Source organism: Onychomys torridus, chromosome 17, assembly GCF_903995425.1.
Source record: "Onychomys torridus chromosome 17, mOncTor1.1, whole genome shotgun sequence".
Lineage (NCBI taxonomy): Eukaryota > Metazoa > Chordata > Mammalia > Rodentia > Cricetidae > Onychomys > Onychomys torridus.
Genome location: NC_050459.1, coordinates 16,795,015 through 16,822,257, shown reverse-complemented (window position 1 = coordinate 16,822,257; position 27,243 = coordinate 16,795,015). Strand labels below are relative to the sequence as shown.

The 27,243-nt window shown below is 42.1% G+C and overlaps 1 protein-coding gene across 1 annotated transcript; it reads right to left on the bottom strand.

Moving 5' to 3' along the window:
- Nucleotides 1-1,683: 1,683 nt before the first annotated feature.
- Vps36 (vacuolar protein sorting 36 homolog) lies at nt 1,684-26,656 on the bottom strand. The gene is made up of 14 exons (XM_036166744.1): nt 26,503-26,656; nt 22,690-22,758; nt 19,312-19,382; nt 15,291-15,405; nt 14,615-14,704; nt 13,341-13,427; nt 11,014-11,046; nt 10,849-10,926; nt 9,277-9,411; nt 7,093-7,158; nt 6,056-6,120; nt 5,423-5,507; nt 4,514-4,590; nt 1,684-4,424 (listed from the first exon to the last, which is right to left on the bottom strand). Exons 1-14 carry the CDS (start codon nt 26,596-26,598, stop codon nt 4,331-4,333), a joined length of 1,161 nt encoding a protein of 386 aa, XP_036022637.1. The 5' UTR covers nt 26,599-26,656; the 3' UTR covers nt 1,684-4,330.
- Nucleotides 26,657-27,243: the final 587 nt, after the last annotated feature.

Below are 27,243 nucleotides of genomic sequence, written 5' to 3'. Positions count from 1 at the left end.
ACCTCACTTGCCAACAACTCCAAACAAGGAAACCCATTCTTGGCACTGGGATTTTCATGTGTTGCCCTGTGGTGCTTGCCACACACTTAAATCATAGAACATGGGGAAATCAATCTGGAACTTGGAAGCTTCATCCCTACTTCCATAACACTGGAAGGACGGTTCTATGCATGCTACCTGAGGAGAGAAGGAATCACCAGTCTTACCCAGCTGTGAACCCTGAGAACTGTAACCATCATTGGCCTGGCAAGACATGTCTACTCTAACAATAGGGGCATAAACGTCATGGGAGTAACCAACCACTTTATGATTAACTTTAAGGCCTTCTGTACAAGTTGAAATCCATACCTGGTACTGTTATCAGGGCTGAGAATTTATACTTTGACAATCATAGCCCTGGGGACAGCCTACTACTATTACTCTACTAAGTGGGCATAGTATTAAATTGCCTCCAAATGACTTATCATTATACCCATAGATTATTGCATCTCTCAAGCCTCATCAGAGAAGCTTCTTTTTTTTTTTTTTTTTTTTTTTGGTTTTTCAAGACAGGGTTTCTCTGTGTAGCTTTGCACCTTTCCTGGAACTCACTTTGTAGACCAGGCTAGCCTCGAACTCACAGAGATCCGCTTGCCTCTGCCTCCCAAGTACTGGGATTAAAGGTGTGTGCCGCCACCACCCAACTGAGAAGCTTTTTTTTTTTTTTTTAAGCAGATGACAATTAACAGAGACCTACAACTGGTCAGGGTGTAGAGAAGAGACTGGAATTCTCAGCTCTGAACATGGCATCAATAGCATATCATCTCCTCCCAAGACTGTGGGTTCACAGCAGAAAGGGGCTGGAAGGTTTTAAGAGCCCGAGGCAGTAGATGACTATTAGGAATCTGGATATAGCAGAGCAGTTGCACACATGAGTTCACATCAGTTGAGTCTCTATGCACAAGCTCAAGCCAGACCAAACCTCAGCAGGGAGATGGGATTTGGGCATGAAGTCCCACTCCTGGCTAAGAAGCTGTTGGCAACCTATAGCTGCTGGGAGGAGAGAGTCGGTTTTCTTTAAGGGTGGCCCCTTATGGGATAATCGCTCTTCGGGAAAGGCCACATATCCAGGAGTATGGGGGGGGGGGGCAGAAACTGTACTTTATGGGTTTTAGAAAGAAAGGACAAATATATGGGTGGGCAGGGAAGGAGGGGAGGGGACAGATCTGGGAGTAGGGGTGTGATTAGTGATGCCTAGTTATCAACAAGTATATAGATGGATGGATGGATGGATGGATGGATGGATGGATAGATAGACAGACAGACAGATAGATATAGATAGACTTAATTTAGTAAATATTTGTTAAATGCTTACTGTGTGCCAAACCTTGTTCCAGACTTTGGTGAACATATCCATGAACATGCCAGAAAAAAAATCTGTCTTTATTAAGCTTGCATTCTAGGTCTATCTTAAAAGGACTGGCAACAAATTTACATAAATCCAACTATACCTATTGGCAAAAAGGGCAATACACACATTTCAACAGTGTGAGTATTGTTAAAGTCCACTGTTGGCATGCACATCACCATATACTGTGTTTACTGTGTGCATAATAAATTCATACCTATATATTATTCCCCAGGGACTCACAATGTAAGACCGTAGAAGGAACTCTATCAGCAATTTAAGAGACTTTTCAAGGGTCATTTTGAGCATGCTTTATTTTGACCTTAGGCAAAGTTTTTAAAACCTAGCCACCTAACAAGTTGTGACTCCACTGTACTAAAATGAACATGCAGAGATTGTTGGGCAAAAGATAACCTTTTTAAATATTTGTGTGTGAAACTGATAACCAGACATTCTGGTCAGCTTAGTCTAGTAACCAGGAACATATGGTAATACATCCAGGGGAATGCACCCAGTTGGTCCACATTGAGATCTGAATCAAGAGTTTTTAAAAAGCTTATAAGTTATTTCCCATTTTTAAGATAACAAAATTATAAAACCTCAAAGACAACTTATAAGCAATGCTTAATAATTACAAAATAGAAAAATTCTCATATTGGCTTAGTGTGACTGAACATTTATCATTTTCACGTATTTTACAGAGAATTGTAAAAAGAACACCAAGGTAAGAAAATTAGTTTAAAGATTCACAATAATTTGACTCTCTACAGTAACACCAATCATCTAACCCTGGAAACAGTCTGATTTTATAATGTAAGTTATTTTTCTTTATAGTGACTAAACTATTCCATTTTAAATTTACAAAGAGATTCATTTTCCTAAAAGCAAAGTGAGAGACCAAAAACTATACAGTGAGGAGCACCAAGGCAGAACATTTTTGCACCCAGGGCTTGATTGGTTTGTATTTAAACACAGCCTCTACCTAAAGGACCACAACAACACATCTGACAAGAACAGTCAAAAGGATAGACCAAGGTCTGAAAACAATGATTTAAAAAATCATTCTTTTCAATGTGTCTTTTTCAAAGTATATTTATGTCACTTTTCTTCACCCTTCATTCCCACTCTACAACTCAGACTGCTCCACTGTTTGTTAATCTGCAGTCACACTGGATAACATGTGTATCATGTGTTTGTTGTGATGAATCCAAACCATTAGAACGAGATTCAGCAGCCCCGTAACCTAACAACCTTACAACCAGTCCAAATGGTAGAGCAGATTATCAGTGACCTGTTGGTTTAAAGACCTTAGTCAGATAAGAGGTGTGTGTGTGTGTGTAAGTCCGCCAGAGCCATGTGACAGACTGTGCAGACGAGAGAGGTAAGACATTCTAATAAACAGACACAATGGTCCGACCAATCCCTATAAGATTGGGATAGCCAACACTGAGTTAACCATAAAGTAAACCTGAGATAAACAATGAGGTGATTAGGGGAGACGTCACCACAACTGAAATAAGTGACAGATTTGAAAGACAACACTAAAGGAGGCTGCCCTGGCCACAGTATTTTCCTGATACTGGAGGACAGAGGCAACAGGCAGCCACTTCCCAGGAAGGGATCAGGAGTGGGGTTCCCTGGTTTGCAGCTGAGGGCATCTGCAGTGGCCTCCACCTCACCCAGAGAGCATCCTCAAGCTCCTGTGAGCCTGGGCATCCCTCCCTGTAGTTCCAGGGCGACACGATCACAAACCTTCTACTTCCAGCTAAGGCTCTAAGTGGGCTCCCTGAGTCTGAGGTAATGCCAATGTGCTAGACATAGGAAGTCAGACAACCCACTTAAACACTCCAGCTGTCTACAGGTGACAAAGCCAGCTTTTGCTGTCAACATACTTCCCTCTCAGGTGCTTCCTCCACATAACTTACAGCATGTAGGGCATGAAGAGGGGCAGACGGCTGGACTATGAGAAGACTATTTCTAGTCGAGTGTTAGGACTCCCAACTGCGAGAGAAGAAAGGAGATCTGCCAACTTTCCTATTTCACACCGTTGGCTTCCAAGTAAAGAGCAATTAAGGTCCTACGCAGTAATGCCCTTCTAGAACTACCCAACTCTCAGACTTGTAATTACAACTCTGGGTGCGTCTACACAGCTCTTTAATTCAGTTTCAAAATCCACGTTTCTTAAACAAAATGATACTGCTGAGGTCTTTAAAAATGCCATTTATGAAATTATCACTTAAAAACTAAAAAGAACCTGAGGAGTAAATGCATAATAGTTTCTCACTCCCTCTTCCCCCTGTTATTTGGGTGGGAGGTCTGAAATGCAAGGCCTCTGCATTCTAGGCAAATGCTCTCTGAGTAAGCTAGACCCTAGCCCTCTCCTTTTGCAAAGGTGTTTTATCTGATTTGGTAGAGACACACCTACATTTGCTTCCAAAGACCCCAAGGAAGAGCCTGGTACAGCACTCTGCAGCTGGACCTTTTATTCCACTGCTGGTGGTTCTTAAACTACAGTGTAGCTGTTACTTCCTTCATGAATGCCCACGATGCAGAGAAAAACATTTACAATTTGGTGAAGTATAGTCACAGAAAAAAACGATTATCTGATTGACCCAAACATGCAAGTTCGCTTCTTCCGCCACGGACCTAAATTCAAGGATCAAATTAAAATCCACCATGTTTCAAGTTAAATTCCAAGAGTTTACACAACTATAGAATGACTTTAAATGCATATGTACACTCATTTTTTTCTGTATTTTCCTATACGTACACCCTGCATACATTTCTGAGGCCATAATTTTAGGGAAAGATTAAGAGTTTTATATTATACTGTGAAGTTCTAACAAATTCTTGGTTTATTTGTGTTCATTTGTTAGCTCAATGTCATATAACCTTAGCAAAATGCCAAGTGTATTGACAAAAGGTATTTCAGATACAAAATTCTTAGTTCTGTGTCATAAATAAATTTGGGTAAAACCGCAAGCCTTCCACGGAGTCATCTCGGCAAAGATGGCCCATCTTCTCTGCGAGAAGCAGCCTGGGAACAAAGAAAAAAAAAATCCCACAATGATCTGTTCATCCAGAAAGATATCACACACCACAGCAAGGGGGCAAGGACTTACATACCTTTCTTTAGCCAGAAGGACAGACATCCCCACAAGTTTGGCAAACTCTTCCGATGTTAAGGATCCTCTTTCTGAAACCTTGTGGCAACACACAGCAGAAAACAAACAAGAGAAACAAAGCACCAACAACCACGATTATTTTAGTACACTCAGAGGAATACATAGTCAGTACGGGAAGGGAATGTTTTACTGGGTTTTCTACTAAAATCCAACAGTCACTATAACTAGATCTTCTTTATTTTTAGATGTATCTTTATGTGCATGAGGGTTTTGCCTGCAGAGATGCACACCACATTTGTGCCTGCTGCTCACAGAGCTCAAGAGAGGTGGGAATCTCCTAGAACTGGAGTTACGGATGGCTGTGAATTACCATGAAGGTTCTGGGAATTAATTGATCCTAGTTCCTCTGTGAGAACAAGTGTTATTAGCCGCTGAGTCCAGTCCTGTAGACCTAAATCTTAACTGCTCAATTTTTGCGAAAGTTGATGGGCTCAGAACAGGCAGAGCAGAGGCTAGATACCAACATGAAGCCGTTCATGTTGTAAGAAGGCACTGTATGAAAGTCTAGACAAAACTACTAGGTGTTCTGAAAAAGCAGCATAGCAAACTGTGTGTTACACGCTGTGGTAAGGGGCCCATAGTTATAACTGGGTCCAGTAAAGGCTGGACTTGAAAACCTGTTCCCAATGCTGAGTTTTAACAAGAAAGCAAACACCTCATTAAGATGTTAAGTGAGACAAAAACTTCATCAACTTTTACTATGGATGCTGATCGTCTATCACAAAGCATTAAGCCTATGACTGACTTTTCAGCAAAGCTAAATTCAACAGTGAATCCTGATTCTCAAGTCACTATGCAGTTGGGTCTTTGTGGCAAGCTCTAAGGACTGAAGGAAATGGGATTCACATACTGTCTCCAGGGCTGAGGCCACCATTTCCTCTTCTTTGTGGGTTTGAAGCTCAATTACCATGACACCACTGTCAAAAACCCGAAGCCTGAAAAACAGATGAGAGCAGCATGGATATATCTAGGATGTTCAACTGTAAGAGAGAAGCAAGCCACATTCTACTTTACTTAACGGCCAGGCCTGAGGACAATCACACAATGCTTAAGCCATAATGACTACGTGTAACCATGACAGAATTAAAGAACTCAAGAGTTAACAGACAATAAAACTATGAACCACAATCGACATGGTACAGTTTTTTTGGTTTGGGGTGCTTTTAGCCTGAGGATAAGGAGTACAGTTCAGAAGTGAACATGTGCACTGCTGAAGGTTCAGAGGTGAGTTCTTCTGCGTTTCCTCTCTGAATTCACAAGTCTGAAGTGATCTAACCCAGGACACACCCTTCCCTGATAGGATGAAGTACAGAGCGCAGAAGATGCTTGCAGCACCAGGTGAACTCAGGTCGTATACAGCAGAACCTCAAGAGGGTATCGTTCCGGTTTGCCATGCACAGTGGTAGGCTTGGGTGGACTTTCAGGTCTCCTCTGTGCAGAATCACGGTCACAGTTGGCAAACTTCCTGTGGAGATTCCTTTACCTGATAGGTAGTTTCAGCGCTTCCAGCATCTTGCACGCATTCACTAAATCTTCTGGTGAGAGCAACTAATGAGGAAAAGAAACCCAGTTTATGCTGCAAAGCAATAGAATGGTCCTATATAATTATAATAACCACTAAGTTATTCTACCACAGAGGAAGAAGTCAAGGACCCATGACCCAGTTATTCCACTCTTGAGCATATACCCAAGATCTCCACACCCCACACAGGGAGATCTGCAGACATAGCATAGCTTTGAGTCACATGGGATGGCTCCGGAGCCAGCTAAGCCTAAGTACAATGCCTGTCAAACCACCATCTCCAGGTGACTTCAATCAAAGTACTTACTTTATCTGCACCTCAAGTTCCTCATCCCCAAGTTATCTTCAAGGTGAGGACAGTAAAAGCAGGGGTGACAGAGAAGTGCGCTAACAGTTGGTGCGTGCCTCATGGACCATCGTGTACTCGATGACAAGATGGCGGCTGCACTCATGGGACTCGGGTGAGTCACAGGAAGTGACTGCTTACACAAGTCTGCACTGGACTGCCAGGGCACCAAGAGCACCAGCAAAGAGCCTCAGAGGCCAAGGCCTAGGTGTGACTGGCCAGAGGGACCTAATGAACGGCTCCTACTGATTCCCAGGCAAAGGAGTAAGGTGGCTTTGCCTCTGCACTATCTACAAAGAAAGCTGAGGCCAGCTGAGTCTGTTCCAGAGTTAAATACTGCAGAGAAAAGGCTTCTTCCATTCATTACAGTACACAGAACTTAGCGCTGACAAGCATCACTAATTCAAACCTTTACTCTGAAGGTAACAAAACCAAGTTCCAAGGCAGAGAAGTGCACCACTCAGGGTCACTCAGCAGTCACTGGCAAAACCAGGAACAGAATCTATTTCTTGAGCCCCAGGACAACCTTTTTCTCTCACACTGCTTCTGAAAATAGCTTGGATGGTCACAGCTTTCCTCAACGTGTACTCGGGGGGGGGGGGGGGGGGGGGTCTACTTTAGTTAAAAGATCATGGAAATACGCCATTCTTACCTCCATTCCCCGAGCTCGGTTCACTAAACAGTACACCTCCGTGAGGGACATTATTCCCCCACGTTCCTGTTAAAATGGGAGAGGAAAACAAGTATTTAGCACTCTTAACAGAAATCATAATCTGGGTGAAATCACAAATTACATTTTTTTTCATAAAAAGCTGTATTTATACACAAGAGTCTATTCACATACTCTGCAGTACCTCAACTTCTATATAAGGACTTTAATACCATTTAGATGAGAAGAGGGGGGCTACACCATGTTTCAAACACTGCACTTAGTCTCTTGACTGCAGACATGTGACTTGGATTAAGACAGACCCGAGAACCCAGGGGCCACAGGCAACACAGCCACACTGGCAGCGTGTGTCGCCACAAGCTTCAACAAGCTGCATCACCTGGGTTGATTCAGGAGTTTGGGATGAGGCAGAACCACATACGAGGGACCAGAGCCTCTGCCCAACTCTCAGCCTTGGTAAACCGCGGGCATCGGTCAGGGGTCAGACTCAGGTAACTCTTGCCACAAATGAGCCTGGAGCCACCCCATCACAGGCCAGCACAAGGAGGCCATGGCAGAGCAGTTTTGGAGAACTGCTCTGGTTCTTCAGCAGGAGAACCGAGAAGAAGGCAAAGGGTATCAGGGGCCATGTGCCCTGGTGGCTGGAAGCCTCTCAGAGGAAGCCTCATTAAATGCTAATGAATTTTTATGTTTACTTAATGTTTAACTAATTTCAGGTAATAAAGGAAGAAAGTATAAAATTAAGTGATACCGTAGTTTTGCAAGCTCTAATAGCATAATAACATTACATAGGTAATGACTGTCAATGGATGCTAACTAGCTAGCTAGCTACGTATATGTGTGTATACATTTATAAATATAGACACTACATACCTACTAATAGAAATGTACAACATCCCCTATAAAATATTTTGTCACTAAAAACTGCTATTTATAAAAGTTTACAGAGAATGTACAGAATGGCAAACATGGTAATACTACATAGTAAGTCAAACTATGCCCTGTAAGTTAAACTATCTGTTTCTCCTAAAATCAGTTAGAATTAAAATAAAAATAAATAAATAAATGTGGGGCTAGGGCTGCAGCTTAGGCAAATAAAATATTTGCCTAGGATATACAAGGCCCTGTGTTTGACCATCAGCACAAAAAACTAAAACCAAACCAGAAAAACCACCATAAAAGAAAAAGAGAGAGAGGGGTGGGGGAGAGAGAGAGGGAGGGAAGGAAATTTGAGAAATAGTGAACCAATTGTAATGTATCTGGATGTGAGAAAGCCAACTGTAAGAGTGAATTGCGAACACCGACCAGACATGTGACATTAAGGATTTCCAGCGTTTTATAGGTGAGAAAGTGATACTGCAGCTGTGTTTAAAGCAGTCTCCTATCATTATAGGTATTAGAGTATTTGTATAGGAGATGACCTGGACTAAGTGGAGGGTGACTTCCTGACGAAGCTAGATGATGGGCACACGGGGATCTGCTGTGGTACTTATTTTGGCAGAGATTTACACCACAAAGAGTGCTTTAGCAGAGTCTATTAGCAGAAACTAGAAAGACTAGAGACGGGGCCAGGCACGGTGCCGCACGTCTGTGATCGCGGCACTCAGGAGCAGAGGCAGGCAGATCTCTCAAGGCCAACCTGGTCTACACAGTGAGCTCCAAGACAGCCAGGGATATGAAGAAAGATCCTGACTAAAAACAAACAAACAACAACAACAACAAAAAGCAAACAAACAAAGAAACTAGATATGGCCAGATATGGTGGTTCATATCTATAATCTCAGCCCTCAGAGAGGCAGAAGTAGGAGGATGGTGAGTTCAAGGCCAGCCTCGGCTACAAAATGAGATAATATCTCAAAAACAAACCAAAAAATAAGACTAGAGAGAAACATATTTATACAGAGAAAGATCTTTTGAAAACAGGAAAAACTCTTTAAACAGACTTAAAGAGCATAAACATTTGAAATGGAAATTAAAAGCAATTTTGAAGATTAGAGTCAAAAGCTAATTAATAAGTATACTAAGCCAATTTAATATTTCTGGAAGAAAAAACATGTCATTTAATGTTAACCACACAATACAAACAGTTAGGCTCTTGAGATTTTTGATGACATGGAAATAATTTAGCATAGTTTTCATGGTATACTGGAGTTTAGATTTACCTACCTCTAAAGGTGCCTGCAATATTCCAGCCAGTTGTTTGGCTAGCTGCATGTGGTACTGTGTGCCTGAGCCATAGGTTTCCCTGGTAACTGGGTTGGCTATTCCCATACTCAGCAAGTAGGACTTAAACCTGATGGTCTGTAAGAGAGGGTGGGAAATGTATCAATAGACTATAAAATTAGTTTCTCCTCACAACATTTGAAATTCTCCATCATAAACTAATGTAGTACAATTATTTACATAACCATGTCTTCTACTGTGCTTCTTCCATGCTGTGCACTTCAAGGCAGTGAACTTCTGACTTGTTCCTTGAAGAAATCCAGTTATTCTCCTTCCTTTTACCCCAGTCTCAAACTGTTTATTCTCAAAGTTTTATGTGAGAGAAAGGTAATGCTTTTTAATAAAATTTCTTTTTAATGCTAACCAAATGCTAAAACTAAAAACTTACAAAGAAAAACCAGGTATGACCAGATTACAGCCAAACTTAACACAGTAGACATCAAACACAGTGCTGGAGCCCACTAGGTTTCCTAGTGACTACACCCAGCAGGACTGCATAAGAGGTTGATTGGACCACGGGCCTGGGCACCAGGTGACTGTAGCTAGCAAGGGGGAGGTCTTTTGCTCCAACCCTTGGCATTATAATAAATAGACCTTTGGAATGAAGTTCCGGGCCGGTGGATAAGGATCCAGGCCCACCTGAGTCTATCCTGTGTTTATTTTCTCCTCTCTATTTCTAACTAAGTCTCCTATCCCTCATTCCTCAAGAGTCCTGGGGTAAATAAGTGTGGGGGCTGGTCTGCCACAGAACAGCCACTCTTCAGACATTTCAATAGCTTTCTTTTCTACATTATGAGAAAGAACACTGAAATAACCTTGAATCCTTGTAGAACTAGCGAAAAAGAATATGATCTAGTTTCTCCTTCGCACTTTCACACGCAAGAAACAAAAACATTACATTATCGCAGGGCCAGTGAGATGACCCAGTGGGCAACTGTGCTTGCCACACAAACACCTGAACTCAGTGCCCAGGACCTACATGGTAGCAGGGGAGAATCAATTCTTGCAAGTTGTCCTCTGGCCACCAAGTGCATGCTACAGCACAGCTCACCCCAATAAAGAAATAAGTGTAACAAAAAAAAAAAGTTTGAGGGCTGGAGAGAGGGCTCGGCAGTTAAGAGCACTGGGTGCTCTTCCAGAGCCATACATGGCAGCTCAGAACCATCTGTAACTCCAAGATCTGACACCCTCACATAGACATACATGCAGGCCAAATACTATTGCACATAACAATTACAAAAAAAAAAGTTCGAAAAGAAAAAAAGAAAGAAAGAAAAAAAAAAGGTTTGGAGGTTGGGGATTTAGCTCAGTGGTAGAGCGCTTGCCTAGCAAGTGCAATGCCCTGGGTTCAGTCCTCAGCTCTGAAAAAAAGGAAAAAAAAAAGGTTTGGAAGGCAGAAACTGTAAGAAGCTACAGGCGTAGCTCAGTGGGAGGGACAGAGAACTGGTTGACAGCAAGAACATCACTGCATTCTATCTGACATCTACCACTTTGAAGACAGAATATCATCCTCACCTCATCTTCTGTGACGTCACCTTGTTTCTCTTTAATCTTGTTAGCGATTGATTTTGATAACTCCACCATTTCTTTAGCCTGAAAGAGAAAGATTAAAGACTCTTCTAAGAAAATAGACTTTCAAGACCATCAAGACTGAATCTGAGTGGAGCATGTGACACATACCTTGATCATTAGCTTGCTAAGGTCTTCGAAGGCCTGAAATGAGAAACGAAGTTTGCATTGCAACCTTTTCAAAGAATGAAAATGTTTTAAAGCAATGATACAAACATAAAATTTTCTATAAGTAGCACTTTATTATTAATAGTGTAAACAACACATCTACCACATTTTAAAAGTCTACTTTAAGTAACTGTAAACTTCTCAAACAAACTACTACCAAATTTTTCATGTGTTATTATTTACTGTTCTTGGATACATACAAGAAAATCTCTATCTGAGGCGTGGCTCAATGATAGAATGCTTTTCTGGCATTGGTGAAGTCATGGGTTGTGCCATTGCTCACACACACACACACACACACACACACACACACACACACACAAAGTCACTGTTTTTTTTCTGATAGGAGATCAAAAACCAAATACTGTAAAAAGCTTGCCAGCTTAAAAATGACAATGCCCAGGTGCAGGAATACTTTTTTTGGACATAATTATAACGAGCCTTAGCCTCAGAATATTAGACCATGACATTTACAGTTTTGTATACAGTGGCTACTGCACAAAAACCATCCAAATACCTCCAAAACACATTAAATAAAACCACTACAAATGTCTACTTCAAGGGCTTCTTCAAACTCAATCAGATACGCTTCTAATAAATTACTTCAAGTTATTGAAAATATACTGTAGAATTTCTCAACTAAGTGATGTGCGTGGATATTTCCTTTCTCTCTCTCTCTTTCTTTCTTTCTTTTTGAGAATCAATTAAGCAGCTTGTCATTCAGTGAAAATTCAGTGCACATAGTCTGCTGTGCACAACTGTGGCTCTGATCAGCTGTGCCAATCTGCAGGAAAGTATCCCCATCTGCAAAAACTTTTTTTCTTGTGCTCAAAGAATAGTGTAAAAATAATCATGTAAGATCCTCATAGCCAGCTCACTAAGCTAACAATAAAAACAAAAGGAACGTGCACACACCTCACAGGAATTTCCTCAGATAAACAAAGGCTCAGACCCTGGGCTCTTATCAGGGAGAGCCAGCACATGCAGGAAGCCCTTTGTAGGAGGCTCTGGGCACCCGCTATGAAACTGAGTCAGTTCTAACATTTAAATCACACACCAACCTCTTTTTCAAAACTAGAACAAAGACATCGTGCAAACACAGCATTTTACACTAACTACACAAACTGTTAACAGATCTGTTCCACTTGTTTAAGTACAAACAGTATGAGAAATTACTACTGTTTATTTTCATAGCAAAAAATACTAAAATGTTGAGTTTACACAGAATACATCCTTTATCACTTGTAATAACAAAAACAAATATAAATGCTTTAAAAGAATTGGCTAAAAAAACGTTTTAAGTAATTACAAAGCGCAAAAATTTCCATGCTTTTACTTCTATTATTATTATTAACTTTAGAATCAGGAAACTATCAAAAAGAAGTCTAGGAAGGTATATAAGATAAAAACGAAAGCCAGACAGATGCACATGCCCATTCTATTATTCTGTCCTCTGGTTTAGGGAGTGTTCTATTATTCTGTCCTCCAGATTACAGAGCGTTCTATTATTATCCACTGTAGTTTTGTTTTAAACACACAGACCCCGTGTGCTGGTCTGTAGTGACTGCCTGTCACTGCTCTGGTTATTCATTTCTCTAATCGTTTCCACAGGTTGAATTTTCTATTCAGAACTGGTGAGTCTTGCCTTTGCACTGCCCACCCCATTCCTGGACCTCTCGTGCTCATCAGCGTTGCTAACACTGCTCATCCTTCTGGCCTTTGATTCCATCTTCCCACTGCTAACAGGTCTTTCTTCCTTGACCCCAACAGACACCAAGGGCCATGCCACGGGTCCCTTCTGGTGTGTCTCACACACCAATAGTGCCAGTTTGCCTGCCTATCTAGTGCACCACAACAGTAGGCACAGCTTCTCATGTAGGCCCACGGTGCGGAGAATAAGAACTATTTCCTAACTAAGTCAGTCTCTATAACAGAACATAAGGTCTGTGGAGAATCCTTTGAGGCGTGACAGTCCATGAAAATGGAAATAATTTATTTCTTGAAATGGAATAGTTTATTTCATAAATTGAGAACTTTATTTTGAACATTACAACAACCTTCAGAAAAAGAACTACTACTAATAAAAACCAGCTCACTATTCCATAGCCTCTCTGTAAGTGTGATCACAAAGAAAAAACAATGTTAAAATGTGCCAAGGTGAGGCAGATCTGTCATGGGGAACAGGAGACTATGGATTTTCAGGAAAACTAAATATGCTCCGAATTACAGGCTGAGACTAGTCAAAGCTGTAGGGGGTGTTTGGGGATTACCTCAGAAATGTTTTTGTCCGTTTCTTTTCTCTTTTCTTCGAGTTTCCTTTCGATACCTACAATTCCTACAGCTCTTACTCTTCCTGGCTGGGAAAAACAAAACAACAACAACAAAAACAAAAAACAAGAAGAAAATATAAAAAACGGAAGGAAACAAACCCTTTGTAAACTATACTGACTTTTCAACGGTGGGAAAGAACCCACAGAGAAAGCATACAATTACATCTCACTTCCTTTCAAAGCATTGTCCCTTTCTGGTTGCACAGAATGACCTTTAAATAGCAAAGAAAAAATAAATATATAATCAATGGCATGCATGTTTTTCTCTGTATTTTAGGTCTAATTAAACTTCTTATTTATTTTTTATTCTTTGGAGATCTATCATATATTAGATATCAATAATTTATCAAATATATATAAATTGTAGCTAAAATTCTTGTACTTGACAAGTTATTAACCAAGCTATTTTCTCATATGTGAGAACTTGTGCATGGTTGGGTATTGATTCAGACTAATACCTAGAAAAATTCATTTTTTTTAAAAATCAGAACTTACTGTTTTGTTTTTGACAAGTGTGTGATAACAGAGAGTTTGTCTTCTCCTTCCTTCTCCTTTTTCTGTTTTTTTGGTTTTTTGAGACAGGGTCTTTCTATGTAGCTCTGGCTGTCCCAGAAATCACTATGTAGACCAGACTGGCCTTAAACTCACAGAGATCTTCCTGCCTCTCCCTCCCAGAGACTGAGATTAAAGGTGTGTACCACCACATGGCCAGAGTCTTCTTAAAGAGTATGTAAGTACAGAGATGAAAACCCTGTTCTGGCTGGGCCTTGTGGCTCACACCCATAATCCTAGAATTTGGGAGGACCACATCAAGACTGAGGCCAGCTGCACTACACACAAGTTCTAGGTCACCCTGCTTAAGAAGACAAACAAAAGGGGGCTGGAAAGATGGCTCAGTGATTAAGAGCACTGACTGTTCTTCCAGAAGACCTGAAGCATCCACATTGGAGCTCACAACTGTCTGTAACTCCAGTTCTAGGGGATCTGATACCTTCACACCAATGCACATAAAATAAAGTTCAATAAATTATTTTTTAAAAAAAAGAAGACAAAGAGCCAGGCAGATCTCTGTGAGTTCGAGGCTAGCTTGGGCTACCAAGTGAGCTCCAGGAAAGGTGCAAAGCTATACAGGGAAACCCTGTCTTAAAAAAAAAAAAAAAAAAAAAAAGAAGACAAAGAGGAAGATACTATGCTTACAAAAAGCTTTCAAATACCTGGGGTCCTTTGTTTGTTTGTAATGACTGGGAAACTGGCACATTTTCCCATCTTCTCTGTGTCATTTCCTCCGATAAACGCCTGTAAAACTGTGATGGACATGCAAACCCTGAGTCAGTCAAATGGCAACCATCACACACATGGTACTAAAACATTTCTTTAGTATAAAGTTCTGCTCAATCATCAGAAACAAGACTAGATCCTCAGACATCAAAGGAAGTCCAAAGCTGTTTTCTAGGATTAGCTGCATAAGTCTTAAGAACATGTGCCCAGGAACTTCCCAATTAGGTCCTCCAAACCATGACACTGGGTCATTGTGCCTGAGTCATTCTCTGTATGGAGCTAACCAGTATCACCTGCCTGGTGCTGAGCTTTCAGATAGGTCAGCTTAATCCATCCCCATGTTGTGCTCTGTTGCCTTGTCAACTAACCATTAAATCTTCACGAGCAGTGGAGCGACATCACTTAGCAGGCTTCCAGCTTCTGAGGCCATGGAACCACATCCCCTGCTTTTCACTTTTTGATGAGACTCAGAACACAAAAAGGTTTTGTTTTGTTTTTTGTTTTTGTAAAAAAATGTGGTTTAAAACCTGGTATGTTTCACAATACTGTCTTCTATCATTCTAACACACAACATGCACCTTCGAATCCTACCCTACTCATAAGGAAGCTTACCTCAATCTGGCCATGTTCTTTGAAGGAGAGTTTGATGTAGGAGTTCTTACTGCTCTGGAATGGGCCAGGCTCTTTGTTAGAAGGAGCAGGGTGCAGATGAACCACGATTTTGGCACTAATGAAACAACAAATATGTTGGCCATTTTTTAAAATCACTAATTCTGTCTTATGACTTTTCATTTACTTATTTCTTACTATTTATGTATTGATTTCAGGAAAGGGCTCATCTGTAACTCTGGCAAGCCTGGAACTTGCTCTGTAGCCCAGGCTGGCCTCCAACACAGAGGTCCACCTGCCCCTGCCTCCCAAGTGCTGGGATTAAGTGAGCACCAATATAACAAGCACTATTTTTAAACTCCTTGTATATTTTAAATCACTCTTAAATTCATATAAAAATAATGAATTTCCTAAAAGAAATTCTTTTCTAATTTATATTCAAGCTCATTAAAACCTGCAAAAATAAAATGTAAAATATGAACTAAATATTATCGGGTATATAGATGAAATAAAAGTATGGCTTTAGAAATGAATTCAAAGTAAGTTCCCAACATTGTGAGTGGTTTATGACTAGGCTTCCCATCCACAGAGCCATCAGCTGAGGTTACAGGGGGGCTATCATTTCTGCCAAAGCATTCTGCCTTGCACACTTGAAAACATGTGAAAAAGCATCTGTAAAATGGGCTGGCTGATATGTTAATAGAAACCTATCCAGTGTTCACAGTGTCGTTTGTTGGAAAGTGCCACTCACGCAGCAGCATGATTTAGAAGCCCCAACAGTACTGCCGACCCAGGGAGTCAGCAGCAGCATTTTCAGTACCATTAAATGCACAACCAGACATGCTTCACCAGGGTCTGGCCTGGTGACTCCTCCTGACCCTCCTTTCCACGCACCCTGCCCCAACCCCCGTATCTAGACACTGGGAAAGGGAAAGACACTCAATGCTCATGGATTGGTAGAATTAACACTGTGAAAATGCCTTATCAAAAGCTATTTATATATTCAATGAAATCAAAATAAAAAACACTATCTCATTCTTCACTGAAATAGAAAAAGGAAGAAAAAAAACTATCCTAAAATTCACATGGAACCACAAAAGATCCCAGATAGCCAAAAATACTGAGCACAAAGAACAGTTCTGGAGAGGTTACCATTCCAGTTCTCAATGTATACTCCAGAGCCATAGTAATAAAGATAATATGGTACTGACAGAAAAATAGACATTAGACCAATGGAACAAAATTGAAGACCCAAACATGAGTACACATAACTTCAGCAATTTAATATTTGACAAAAATTTTAAAAATGCTAAGTTGGATAAAAGAAACTATCTTCCAACAAATGGTCGGTAGAGCATGAGACTCTTAATCTCAGGGTCGTGGGTTCGTGCCCCACGTTGGGCGCCATTTGTAGTTGGAGTTTTCCTGCCTGGCCCACAGTCAGGACAAATCTCTCTTACCCGCCAGTCCCACAGTCCGCTCAGAACCAACCCAGAAAGCATACAGAAACTTATATTGCTTATAAACTGTATGGCCGTGGCAGGCTGCTTGTTATCTACCTTTTCTATCTTAAATTAACCCATTTCTGTTAATCTATACTTTGCCACATGGTCTGTGGCTTACCAGTGTCTTTACATGTTGCTTCTCCTGGCAGTGGCTGGCGGTGTCTCTCTCCAACCTTCTACTTCCCAGAATTCTCTTCTCTCTTGTCCTGCCTAGACTTCCTGCCTGACCACTGGCCAATCAGAACTTTATTTACACAGAGCGATATCCACAGCATGTTCACATGCAGAAGATGAAATTAGACCCTTGCATGAAAACTAACTCCAAAAGGATCAAAGACCTCAATGTGAAACACGAAACGCTGCTTGAACACACAGGCAGTGCCCTTCATGGTGTAGGTGGAGGGAAGGACTTTCTGAATAAACCTCCATTTGCTCAGGAATCAAGGCCAACGATGACAACTAAAAAGTTTCTGCACAGCCAAAGAATCAATCAGTCATGTGAACATGAAGCCGCAGAACGGGAATCTTTGTTATCTACACAACTAAATATTCGTATATCCTCAATATATAGAGAGCTCAAAAAACAAAGAATCAAAAACAAAACAAAACAAAACAAAACCAAATGACCCATTTAAAAATGCACTTGGGATCTGAACAGAGTTCTCAGAAGAAAAAAAATGTCTAAAAAATATACTCAAAAATGTTCATCATCCCTAGCAATTAGGGAAATGTAATCAAAACAACTTGGAGATCTCATCTTACTCCAGCCAGAACGACAAAGATACCAAACAACTGACATTGAATGCTGGAGAGGGTACAGGGGAAAAGGAACCCCCATTCATTGTTCACAGGATTGCAATTTGGTGCGGTCATTCTGGAAATGAGTGTGGAAAACCCAGCTGTACCACTCCTTGGCATCTGCCCAAAGGACTCGACATCCTCCTCCACAGACACTTGCTCAGCCATGTTCATTACTTCCCTATTCACAATAGCGAGGAAATGGAAACGAACTCAATGGCCTTCACCCAGCGGACAGATAACAAAAATGTGGCACACATAGACTATGGAATACTATTTAGCTGTAAAGATAAATGAAATCATGAACTTTGCAGGTAAGTGGAGGGAAGCAGAAAATACCATATTGGTTGAGGTAATCCAAACTCAGAAAGACAAATGCATGTGAATGTTCTCTCTCATCTGAGGCCCCTAACTTCTTCAGGTTCTGCAGTATGAGTACATATCCTGAGTAACTGCAGAAACCAGGAAAGTAAAAGGGACCAAAGTCGGAGGAGGAGCCATAGAGAAGATGTTTGAATAGCAGGGCACAATTGATTTGAATAAGACCAACTGAGGCAGGAGGATTTAATTAGGGAGGCAGAGGGAGATTAAATAAAGGGAGGGTGGTAAATAACAGTAAGGATATCTGAAAAGTCACAAGGAGACTGTATTATCTATCTACCCAAGCTTACATACACTACAACTATGTGTACACACACACACACACACACACACACACACACACACACACACACAATTTAAATGAAATCTTCCCCTATGGACTAACAATACACCCCTCCAGAGCCATAGACTATCTAACAAGAACCCCAACCTGAGGCATGAGAAGCCCTGTTTGGAGTTGTTGGTCAGGGCTGTCTCATGGACCCCCAAACAGTACAGGCTACTGCAGCTGCCCTTAGCTGTCTCTCAGAAGTGGGAGTTAAGTCCCTACTGCTGAAGACACCATGCATTTCAGACACATGATCTGGAGGGTCCAAGGTGGTTCCGACTTTAAAGTCTCTTCTCTGAGAACTGGCTTTCAGAGTACCAGAGGGTGACATACAATGGAAGTAACCTATAATCCTACCCAGTTTTGATGCCTATGAACCATAACAATGACCAGCAAGGAATGATAACCCTAAGGGAGTAGGGTTATCAATAGCGGTCAGTATCAATAGTTCTTTCCCTCAGGTGAGGGGTTCCTGAGTTTAAATATGGAATAACAGGCACACACATAAAAGACAAGTATAGGGGTTGGGGATTTAGCTCAGTGGTAGAGTTCTTGCCTAGCAAGCGCAAGGCCCGGGGTTCGATCCTAAGCCCCCAAAATAAATAAATAAATAAAAAGACAAGTATGTGTGTGAAAATACATATAGTAAGAGCAGGATCATATTATTTATTATGACCCAAGGATATTACATCAAACCTTACTACTTTATTAAGACTTTAAGAATGAACATAAAGTAGAAAAGTAACTTTAAGGAACCTACTGACCAATAGTGTGATAAGAAATGTTTTTTGTAAATAAAGACTTTTTGACCTTGTGCCAGGCAGTGGTGGTGGTGGTGGTGCACACCTTTAATCCCAGCACTTGGGAGGCAGAGGCAGGCGGATCTTGTAAATTCGAGGCCAGCCCCGTCTACAGAGTGAGATCCAGGACAGCCAGGGCTACACGGAGAAAGAAACCCTGTCTTGAAAAAACAAAACAAACAAACAACAACAAATAGATTGTTAGGCCTCACCTCTTCCCAATTCCAGCCGCCTGTTCCTCAATAAACACAATCTGGGACAGAGGAATGGCCATGCAGCACTCCTAAGAGGAAACCAACGGAGAAAAAGAGCTTATTGCATGTGTCAGAAGATCGAGTCCAGCAGCATGAGAACACTGCTCCCTGTGAGGTACTTAAAAACCTCAACGCTGTATTCCTTAAATAAACTGCTCACTTGAGCCAGGGCCAGGAGGCACGTGCCTGGCAAGGGCTCTATCACAGGTATACTTCCAATCTCCTTAGTAAACTTAAGGAAAATTGAAATAAAATTCTGTGCTGGCACTTTGGTGCATGGGAGAACATAAGGAGATTTTTAAAAGCAGGCAAAGGACTGGTAAGATGGCTTGGTGGGTAAAGGCATCTGGCCCAAAGCCTAACCCTGAGTTCAATGCCCAGGACTCACATTGTAGAAGAGAGAAGAGAAGTCTGCAAGGTATGCGCTGGCCTCCACATGTGCAGAGTGGTACGCCCATACTCATATAACAACAAATGCAATGTAATTAAACCAGGAGGTGATACACCTCTAATCTCGGTACTTGTGAATCTGAGACAGAAGGATAAGGAGTTCAAGACCAGCCTGAGCTAAACAGTGAGACGCTGTCTCAAAAAGTAAAATTAAATGGGGCTGCAGAGATGGCTTGGCAGCTGAGAGCATCTGCTGCCCCTCCAGAAGATCAGGGTTCAGTTCCCAGCACCTATGCTGATCATTTTAGTCGCTGGGACGCCCTATTCTGTCCTCCATTGGCACCTGCATGCATATACATGCACATGAGCACATACATAAAAAAAAACAATAATAAATATTTTAAAATAAATTACACAATTGTAACTACCTTTGTTTTCATAGTTAGTAATTTTTTTCAGGCAAAATTTATGAACAATTTTGAATAACTTTTTGTAAAACATGAATGGCAGGATCTACAGCCAATGTAACAGAATTCACATTTGCATTGTTCAAGTTTCAAATTAACATGAACTTACATGAAAAAAATTTTGATGTAATATTTCTTATAAGGAACAAAAAATAAAACAAGTCAAAACAATCCCAATGAATGCATTTTATATGAGTGATTTTTCTGCATCTTTATAATATCCCCCCTTTAGTTATGTAGATATGCACACATCTATATATACATTTTAAGAGAAAATACTAATGCAGCTTTGTTATTACTAAATATAAATTTTAAAGTATTTTACAAGTCCATGTGTAGACATGTCTATAATCCCAGCTACTTGGGAGTGTTAAAGGGACCACTTGAGCCTAAGAGTTCAATGTTACGCAAGGCAACACAGTAAAATCTTGTGGGAAAAAAAAAGTAGTTAACTAAATCATTATACATGACTAGTATATAATAGGTCTAAGAATTTCAAAACTGGTCTGGCAGCAGTGGTGAATGCCTTTAATCCCAGCACTCGGGAGGCAGAGGCAGGCAGATCTCTGTGAGTTCAAGGCCAGCCTGGTCTACAGAATGAGATCCAGGACAGGCACCAAAACTACACAGAGAAACCCTGTCTTGAAAAGAAAAAAAAAAAGAACTTCAAAACTGGCTTCCTTTTTTATTAATATTATTAATTGAACAATTTAATAGGTTTCACTCTTTTTTTATAATTTATTTATTTTGCATGTATGTGCATAAGCATGCACACATATCCATGTTGCAGCCCCACGGTGCATGTGTGAAGATCAGAATTGCAAACATCAGCTCTCTCGTTCTACCATGTCTTGTCTGGGGCTAGAAGTCCTTAGTTTCGGAGGCAAGCATCTTCACCGGCTGAACCATCTCAACAGCCTCAATGGGACATTTCCACACATGCACATGTCACTCACCAATCACGTCCATCTTCCCTGTAACCTTCTCTTCCCTTTCCTGTCTAAAGGACCTCGTATATGGTAACCAAAAGGTTACACTAAAATTAACTTACCAATATCTGGTTTCAGGGCACCTCATCATCATCAAAAGATTTCTCTTCTGCACATAAGTTTTGTTTGTTTGGTTTTTGTTTTTGTTTGTTTTTTGAGACAGGGTTTCTCTGTGTAGTTTTGGTGCCTGTCCTGGATCTTGCTCTGCAGATCAGGCTGACCTTACACTCACAGAGATCTACCTGCCTCTGCCTCCCCAGTGCTGGGATGCTTAATTCTTACACTTTCAAATACCAGTCAGTCACTCCTGCAGCATGCCTCAGTATAGGGGAGGAGCCATCTCTCATCAGTTGTGAGGGATCCTTAGAAAGACAAATGTCCTCTGAACAACTTGTTCTACCAGGTTATTGGGAAGCAGGAGCAGTCTGCCCTGTGGGGAAGCAGGAGCAGTCTGCTGCAGGGATTAGGCTGGCTGCTAAGAAAGGCTTTGCCCTATATCACTTAGGGAAAGACTCTGCATCCCGATTTTACAGTTTCTAGATGGAATGAGGTGTATGTATGAGCTGATATCTTTATTCCAAAGAGTTTTAACTTGAAATTTACAATTGTCAACGGATAAACCATCTAGTCTGTATATTATTCTTATTTTTCTAATCATTCACCATCCAGCTGAGAGGTTGTCCTGACTGAATTTGGTGCAGAAGACAGGCCTCAGGCTGGGATCACCAAGCATGTGTTTTCACATCTTCACTATACTCCCAATCACCAAGAACTTCTTTCAAAAATTATTTATTTTTTTATTTTATGTGCCATGGGTGTTTTGACTGCATGTATCTGTGTTCCATGTGTGTGCAGTACCCATGGTGGTCAGAAGAAGACTCCTGCCTCCTGGAACTGGAGTTACAGATGGTTGTGAGCTGCATCTGGGTGCTGGGAATTGAACCTGGGTTTCCTGGAAGAACAGCCAGTGCTCTTAACCTCTAAGTCATCTCTCTGGCCCCTCACCATGAACTTTTAATGCCATGATGGACTATAAACTGTAATGTATCCTTTGGAAGAGTGCTATTCACTGCAATATCTGACTTTTTGTTCTTTAAGAACCATTTTTTCCCTCTTACAGGTGCTATTGCCTCTTGATGCTGCATTCTTTAGTCTGCTAGCATTTATAATTATTTTAAAATCATGTGCAGATGTAGCACACACCTTTAATCCCAGCATTCGGGAGGAAGAGGCAGGTAGATCTTTTTGAGTTTGAGGCCAGCCTGGTCTACACAGCAAGTTCTACATCAGCCTAGGCTAGAGAGTAAAATCCTATCTCAAAACAAAACAAAAACAAACAAGAGAAAGCAAACAAAATCTTGAATGGGGGTAGCTAAGGGTGCAATTCAGTGATAAAGCACACACTTGGCATAGTCAAGGCCCTCAGTTCCAATTCACACAACTAATTAAACAATATCCAGAATTAGATGCTAAAAGCTGAGGTCTCTTACATTGTTTTTCTGGTCTCTCCAAATCAGCCGGTGTGTACTAAGAAGAAGAGTCCCAGCATCAAACTTTATCTAAAACGACAAGAGTGTACAAGATGTCAATATCACTCCATGTTATCCTGTTACGTTGTCTTACCTAGTAAATGTACAATGTGAAATTACAGAACATTTTAGAACGAGGTTTATCACAGATTAAAAAGAAGTAAAGCTATATACCATATATATATTCCATACACACACAGCCATTATAGAACTATGGAGAAATTGAAATGACCTACATGTAGTATCGGACAGTTAAATCATCTAATAAAATACATCTACAGCACAGCACACATGCCAAAGTTAGGACAACATATGCTATCATGGAATGCTAAGGCAGGGCTGATGGGGGAAAAGGGAGTTTACAATGCATTACATAGAATGAAGTTCTCCAACAAAATGTGCTTCACATGTGGGTATCTGCATCTCTCTCTAAGGACCAAAAAGGAGGTCGGCATGAGTACACAGGAAGCACTCATTTATCTCAGGAAAAGGGAGGAAATGGGAGGGAGAGAAAGAAACAAGAGCTCCTTTCTTAAAGGATTTATATTAAAGTGTGCATGTGAGTGTGTGTCTGTGTGAGTGTGTGCATGTGACTGCCAGTGTCACCCGAGGCCAGAAGACAGTGCTGACTCTCTTTGAGCTGGAGGTAGGCAGTTGTGAGCTGTACTAGGAGCCAACAGGTGGTCTGGAAGACCAGTGTGTGCTCTCAACTGCTGAGCCATCTCTCCATTAGCCCCAGACAACCCCGTTGCTTCTTGCTGAGAACTGAAACCCAGGTCCCCAATATGATGGTGTTTTGAGTTAGAGCCAAGTGCTTCTGCTTGGATGTGGTCATGAAATGGGGACCCAATGATGGATCAGAGTCATTGCATGGACAACAGATGCAAGCTGTCTCTGCAGGCATGAACCCAGGAAAGGCTGAGGTGCACGCAGTGAGATGGTGGTATCTACAAGGCAAGAAGAGGAACCTCAAATCCCCTAATCTCCCAGCATTAGATCCAGGCCACTTGCACCTCAGAACTGTGAGAAAGAGGCCTCTGCTTATACCATCAAGCCTGTACAGCACTATTTAACAGCCCAATTCTGCACTCCAGAATTCTGAACTGTTGTTTAAAACTCTAGTGTGTGCTGGAGATGGACCTCAGTTGATAAACTGCTCGTCTATCACCCATGAAATTGGGGAGAGGGTTCCCAGCACCACAAAAACTGGTATGGCTGCATTTGCCTGTAAGCCCATCACTCTGGAGGTAGAAACAGAAGATTTGAGGGCAGCTTGGGCTATGTAAGAGCCTATTCCCTCCACTTCCCCTCACAAACAAAAAATAAAAATACGCCGGGCGGTGGTGGCGCATGCCTTTAATCCCAGCACTTGCTGGGATTAAAGGTGTACGACCACCGCCCAGCTCTTTTTTTTCCTCATGTGTACTTAACCAATATTACTAGTTTGAAAAAAAAATCAAAGAAACTTACCACTAGTATACATAACTTCGTGTAACTCTGAAATATATGTACTTTTTAATGTTAAATTAAGCATACACAGGAACATGCTTTTTATTTACTTATTTAATTAGTTATTGACCCAAAGCAATTTGGGGTGAAAAGAGTTTTATTTCAGCTTACAGTTTATAATCCATCAGGAAAAGAAGTCAGGGCAGGAACTGAAGCAGAGACCACGGAGGAATGCTGCCCATTGGCTTGCTCCCCGTGGGTCTCTGAACTTGCTGTTTTAGACATCCCAGGACCACCTGTCCAAGGGCAGCACTGCCCACAATGGGCTGGGTCCTCCCACATCCGTCATCATTAATCCAGAAAATGCCTCATGGACTTGACCACACAAAGTCTGATAGAGGTCTTTTCTCAACTGAAGTTCCCTCTTCCCAGATGACCCAGATGATGTCGGGGTAATAAAAAACGAAACAGTGCACTATTCCACCAGAATACTTGGGCTTACCAGAGGAAATATTTAAAAGTTCTGTGCTTCCCTCTGAGTTAGAAGTAAAAGGCTAGGTATGATGTTACATTTGCCTTTAACCCCAGCCTTGGGAGGCATAGGCAGGCACATCACTGTGAGTTTGAGGCTAGCCTGATCTACATAGCAAGTTCCAGGACAGCCAGAGCTACACAGAGAGATCCTGTCTCAAAGAGGGGAGGAAGGAGACTGGAGAGATGATTCAGCAGTTAAGAGCACTTGCTTTCTCTTCTAGAGGACCCAGCACCCACAGATCCAGGGAATCTGACACCTCTGGCCTAGCCTGACACCTGCCCTTATGTGCACACACCCACATGTAGACAGACAGACAGACAGACAGACACACACACACACACACACACACACACACACACACCAATACACAATTAAAAATAAGAAAAATGTTACAATAAAAATAGAAAGAGAGAGAGAGAGAGAGAGAGAGAGAGAGAGAGAGAGAGAGAGAGAGAGAGAAGGGGAGGGGGGATTGGGGATTTAGCTCAGTGGTAGAGCGCTTGCCTAGCAAGCACAAGGACCTGGGTTTGATCCTCAGCTCCACATTAAAAAAATAGAGTTCAAGTACTCCTAGTATGAAATTCAACCTAACTTTAAGTGTCTTGGCTAGTCTGATTTACGCAAAACCAAGCAACTGAGTTAATGGTATTTTAAGAATCTCTTTTTGCTAGTAAAAATTCCCGTTTTCAAAGCAAATGTTTTGTTAGCTTGGAAGTGCACAATGTTCCCTTAGACTAGAGTAGTTCTGGTTTTATCTTGTTGAAATCAAAGTTTAGGATATACATTTAAAGCTCATCATGTCAGTTATGACCACTGCCATGTCGATGAGCAGGAGGAAATGGGAAAGGTTGTTGTTCTAGTGAAGGAACTGTGCGATAGTTCCCTTCCGTTCTCCCGTGGATTATTCTCAACCTGACAGACAAGTCAGACTGGTTTGCATTTACTACCTAAAACCAGAATAATCTGAGCTACTTAAAAAGTAAACCAAACATTTTTAAAGCAGTTGTGGAAATGATCTTGGTTCAAAGCAACAGTAGTACAATCCACAAAAATACCCTAAGAAACTCGGGGGACATGGGTCAAACGTCGCATACACCTCCAACATCTGTAAGCACTGACCAGGAAAAAGCGTATCGAAGTACAGAGCGAGGCGTCATTTCCATAGCAGCGAGGAAGGAGGGGTGCAGCAAGTGAAAACTTGAAAGTAAAAGTGTTTGTGGGAACGCAAGCTCTTTCCCTCCGTTTCAGGTCGTACATTTCATTCAGAACAGGACGGCTGGCAGTTCCCAGTATGTACAAATGACTTACTTCCATTCGGGATTTCTCGTATCATGTGCAAGCCCGTCTCTTAAGATTTCAGCTTGCATTCCAAGGCAAGGGCTTAACTACATGACTCCATAAAACAAACGAAGCGTCAAACCCACTTCCTAAAGTAATGACAAAGCAAACGGAAAACCCCAAGGGGCTGGACCCCGCTGCCTCCTTCGGAAATCCTTTCGGGCGAGCGAGGGACCGACGGCGGCTCAGCCCAGAACAAATCCATCATCACCGGTCCAGCAGGAGGGTGGGGAAGGCGTTCCGGTGGCGCGCTCCCGACAAGGCGGAACTGGGCTGTCCCGGGCTCCGGCCACCCTCCCCGTCCCCCCGAGACCTCCGGTCCCCCGCGCCGGGCTCCGCCGTCCACGGTGCACCGCGGGCCGCGAGGCCGAGGCCGGGAGCCCGGGGCCCGAGGGCGAGCCAGGCCGGGCGCAGCATGGGGGCCCGCGGGCGCGGGTCTGCCTCCGCCCTACCTTCTCCTCGCCGTCGTAGACGCGCACCCCGCGCTGCTGGATCACCAGCGTCTCGTTGATCTCCAGGAGGCCGCTGGTCCACACGAAGCGGTCCATGGCCGCGGCCGGCCGAGCCTCTGCCGCTCGCCGGTGCTCCCGGCCTGCGAGCGGCGCCCCCTGGTGGCCGGCGGGGGTGGAGCGCCGCTCGCAGGCTGGGAGCTTCCCCTCCACCCGACCCCCGGCCACCGACAGGCGGCGTGAGGGAGCGCCCCCTGGCGGCGGCCACTCATGTGCACGTTTGTTTCCTTGTGGATAGGCTTGTTAAAAGGTTGTAAATAATGATTTGTTTTTGTTTTTCAAATAACTGTTGTTTTTAATCTGTAATCAGTATCTTAGGTGATACCCTCTGCTCCTCTCTCGGATTTTTGTTTCAGATTTTTTTTTTTTTTTTTTACAACATTGTATTTATTTTATGAGTGTGTTTGTGTGGGTGGGGCACATGCAAGGAAGTGCTCCTTTGTAGGAGACAGAGGACACCTGATGAGATCTGATCCTCTCCTTCCACCTTGTGGATCTTGGGGATCAAACTCAGGTTTGGCAGCTGGCACCTTTACCGGCTGAGCCACCCTCCACCCCCTTTTTATAAAAATGTCTATTAGTTTAGATTAACGGAGGTGACATGGAAAAACCGATCCCAAGCAGACTGTCATTTAATAAGGACAATGAAGGACATCAGTCCCTCCTAGAGACTGGAGACTGAAC

Excerpts from the sequence above, each read along its gene's own strand:
- Vps36 (XM_036166744.1), bottom strand. The coding sequence starts at position 26,598 with ATGGACCGCTTCGTGTGGACCAGCGGCCTCCTGGAGATCAACGAGACG. Across the intron at positions 10,927-11,013 it reads TTAGCAAGCTAATGATCAAG|GCTAAAGAAATGGTGGAGTT; the intron begins GTATGTGTCACA and ends TTTCTCTTTCAG. Across the intron at positions 6,121-7,092 it reads ACCGAGCTCGGGGAATGGAG|TTGCTCTCACCAGAAGATTT; the intron begins GTAAGAATGGCG and ends TTTCCTCATTAG.